Source organism: Cynara cardunculus (genome assembly GCF_001531365.2).
Source record: "Cynara cardunculus var. scolymus isolate 2C chromosome LG 5, CcrdV1, whole genome shotgun sequence".
NCBI lineage: Eukaryota > Viridiplantae > Streptophyta > Magnoliopsida > Asterales > Asteraceae > Cynara > Cynara cardunculus.
Genome location: NC_037532.1, coordinates 30,674,410 through 30,677,437, shown reverse-complemented (window position 1 = coordinate 30,677,437; position 3,028 = coordinate 30,674,410). Strand labels below are relative to the sequence as shown.

Sequence of the window (3,028 nt, the reverse complement as noted above, 5' to 3'; positions counted from 1 at the left end):
TCTTATGAAACATCCAAAGGGAGCAGCGGCTCTCTCTCTCGTTCTAGCAGAAAGCGTAATTCCGCTCCTGATAATCGTAAAAAAGATATACGTGAAACGATACATCTATAAAATTTATAGATTTCTAAGCAAAACTCGTCATATAAAAAAAGTTTTGAACGAAACCTTAAATAAAGAAAAAGTTTGATGTAATAAAAACTATTCGGTGAATGAAAGATTTCCTTCTAATTTGCATAATTGGAAAAGTTTAGGGGGGAGTTATACAAATTGTTTAAAGTTCAAGGGGGTAAAACGGCAGTTTTAATAACCTTTACTGGCGTATCATCCGGATATCGACCATGGTGGAGTAGATCCGATCATCGAGTTCGCATATCTAGACCATTCAGGTCAGCCAGGAAAACCCTAAACTTTACTCTGCATTTAGGTTGTTCGTGTGAACGATTAAATGGATATTAATCGTCAGTCGCTTAATTTCAGTATTTCACGATCAAATATTTGAATTTTAGGCTAAATTATAGGAAATTGACGTTTGCGATTGCGATTGCGATTTCGAGCCATAGTTTGTTGTTCTTTATAATCATCATGTAGCTTATATAGATTGACCTTCAACATTACAATGCACAAAATACGTGCAAATGGCTGACATTACAGTTTTTCTTTTCATGGATATTATTATGGATATTGGTACTTGTTGTTTAGTTGACATATTTATTTGCACCTCTTTGTTAAGTAGATAAATGACCTCCACCTTCAACTTCAGTGGAGCTTTATGAGTACTTCATGAGCCAACCAGTGATAGAATGCTGTAAAGGAAATAGAAGATAAGATCGTTTCAGGGTATTTGCATATATAAGTGGTGGGGTTTCAACCCCTTTCAAATTAAAAGGTGAAAGAGGAAAATGGTTTTGTTTCTTGCTCATAGCTTCTTGTGATACTCATGGATGTTGGTAATAGAAAATTGTTTGGAAAACTTGGAGTCAGTATTAAAGTAATGCTAGCATATGGTCAATGGCGCAATGGTGTCAGATAGATTGTAAGAGACTTAAATGCAGGATAAAAGTATGCTTACTGATCATAAAAGGTAGAGAAGATGCCTAGGACCATTGGCATTTATAGATCATAATGAAGATAAGATCTTAAGTGGAAATTTGAAGTTAAAAGAAAATTAAGAAACAAAGTAAGAGCATGCATTGCCTTTTCTGAAGAAGGATAAGTCCATATCTGTGAGAACTTTATCAACTGGAACTGAGAGATATATATATAGATCATGGTGTGCTTGAATCCCCTCTCAGTTGATTACATCATTGCCCCGTGGCAGGTGTTCATTTCATCGTTTGCAGGGCCAAGCATCAAAGGTTATTTAGAGGTTAAATGTGGAAAGTACAAAAGAACAAGCTTTTTATCCCAACCTAATTGGACTGAAACTGATACAAGATTAATTATAAAATGGTGAAACCTAAGAGCAACAGAAAGAGAAGGGCTAGCATTCAGGACAAGAATGATGTGTTTCTATGTTCTCCTATGCATGCCAACTCCTAGTATTCTTCCCTCGTGAACATCTTTCTTATTTGCTTACCCCATGCTAAGAACCTCCTGTTGGCGGGACTGGACAAGATTGGACGGGTGAAAGTGAGGTAGGCGGGTGAAAAAATTGTGGAATTCTTTTAAGGTTTTAATATGACAATGGTAGTTTAAGAATTTACCAATCTTGTCCTGTCTCCTTGATTTTTGTTCCACCTATTTTGGTTGGACAAATGAAATGCATTTTTGTCTCACTTAGTCCTGTCCTGGCCGTCTAATGTTGCGCCAAATGTGGGACCGTGCACCAAACAGACCCTCAAAGTAAAAGGTCTATGGTGGAGAGAACCAAAGTACCTCAATCCGTGTTGCCATGACTTATCACCAACCAGTGCCACCCTACCTTTAACCATATATTTTCATTGCTAATTCTGTGGCTCATTCTACCTTAAGATATCCCAAACCTTGCATGTTTTTCATTACATTTGATTTGCAAATACATTTCTCACTTGTGTTTCAAAGGTGTGTAAAGCAATTCGAAACTATGGTCAGCTCTGACTGGACTGGTCCTACCTATCAAACCTCAAACTTAGAATGGCTGGTGTGCCTTGGATGGTAAATGGGAGTGACTACTTATGGAAGTAATGTTAATCAAGTGGCCACATGAATCTTACTTGAATGCTGTTAAGATGGGAGAAGAAGAGGAAAAAGAATCTGCATAAAGAAAGTGGACTTTTAGGTCACTGATTATGTTACCTGATGGTTGGTATGCATTCCAGACTAATGTCCGTAGTTGGGGACAGGAACATTGCCAGATTCTATGTGCCTAAGATCTTCGATAAGCACTTCATAGTGCCTTTTCACTTCTTCTGCAGATTTGCCATCCACTGCCCTTGAAATTTTCTGCCAACGGTCTGGGGTGTCTCTATCGTATACAGCAAGCGCTTTTTCAAATAATTTGTTCTGCTTAGCTGTCCAAGAGGAGGTGGAGCTACTTGAAGGGAGGGAATTTGATGACATTGTTTCCCTGCTAAGACTTTGTGGGTAAGAGTTAAGACTATCCTTGTAGGCAAAACTAATTTCTAGAAAAAATGTTTTGAAGATAAATTTGTTGGTGATTGTTGTTGATACTTACAAAATTATAAGATTGGACTTGTCTAGTCAAGGAAGATGGTGTGTGCTCAAGGGATGGTTTGGAGGATGTTATCAAGGGACGCTTCTTATAAACAGGAAATATAGGTGGCGAGGTTTGTCCAGTAGGACGAATATAACTTGCTAGAGGACCAAAAAGTGATCCATTAGCTTCTTTTACAAACCACAGTGGGAGTACAGTAGCCTCTATAATCGGAGAATCCGTATTAAAGGAAGCTTAATATCAGAAGTATATTAACTTACATGTTATGTGTAATATTTTCCAAATTGTATCTCATTGAGGATACTGTAACATCCCGGCCAACCGTACCATATATTGTCCACACATGGACTCACTAAGTAATTAATACATGGCCAA

At 37.7% G+C, this 3,028-nt stretch overlaps 1 protein-coding gene across 3 annotated transcripts; it reads right to left on the bottom strand.

Moving 5' to 3' along the window:
• Positions 1–578: 578 nt before the first annotated feature.
• Positions 579–2,727, bottom strand: LOC112512739 (protein RADIALIS-like 3). 3 transcript variants are annotated; one of them, XM_025118858.1, is made up of 3 exons: positions 2,654–2,727; positions 2,275–2,545; positions 579–803 (listed from the first exon to the last, which is right to left on the bottom strand). In XM_025118858.1, the coding sequence occupies exon 2, from the start codon at positions 2,536–2,538 to the stop codon at positions 2,299–2,301; it is 240 nt and encodes a 79-aa protein (XP_024974626.1). In that variant the 5' UTR covers positions 2,539–2,545; positions 2,654–2,727; the 3' UTR covers positions 579–803; positions 2,275–2,298. The 3 variants fall into 3 exon arrangements, with proteins under 3 accessions (XP_024974626.1, XP_024974625.1, XP_024974624.1); XM_025118857.1 differs by having other exon boundaries at positions 2,275–2,554; positions 2,654–2,721; XM_025118856.1 differs by lacking the exon at positions 2,654–2,727 and having other exon boundaries at positions 2,275–2,610.
• Positions 2,728–3,028: the final 301 nt, after the last annotated feature.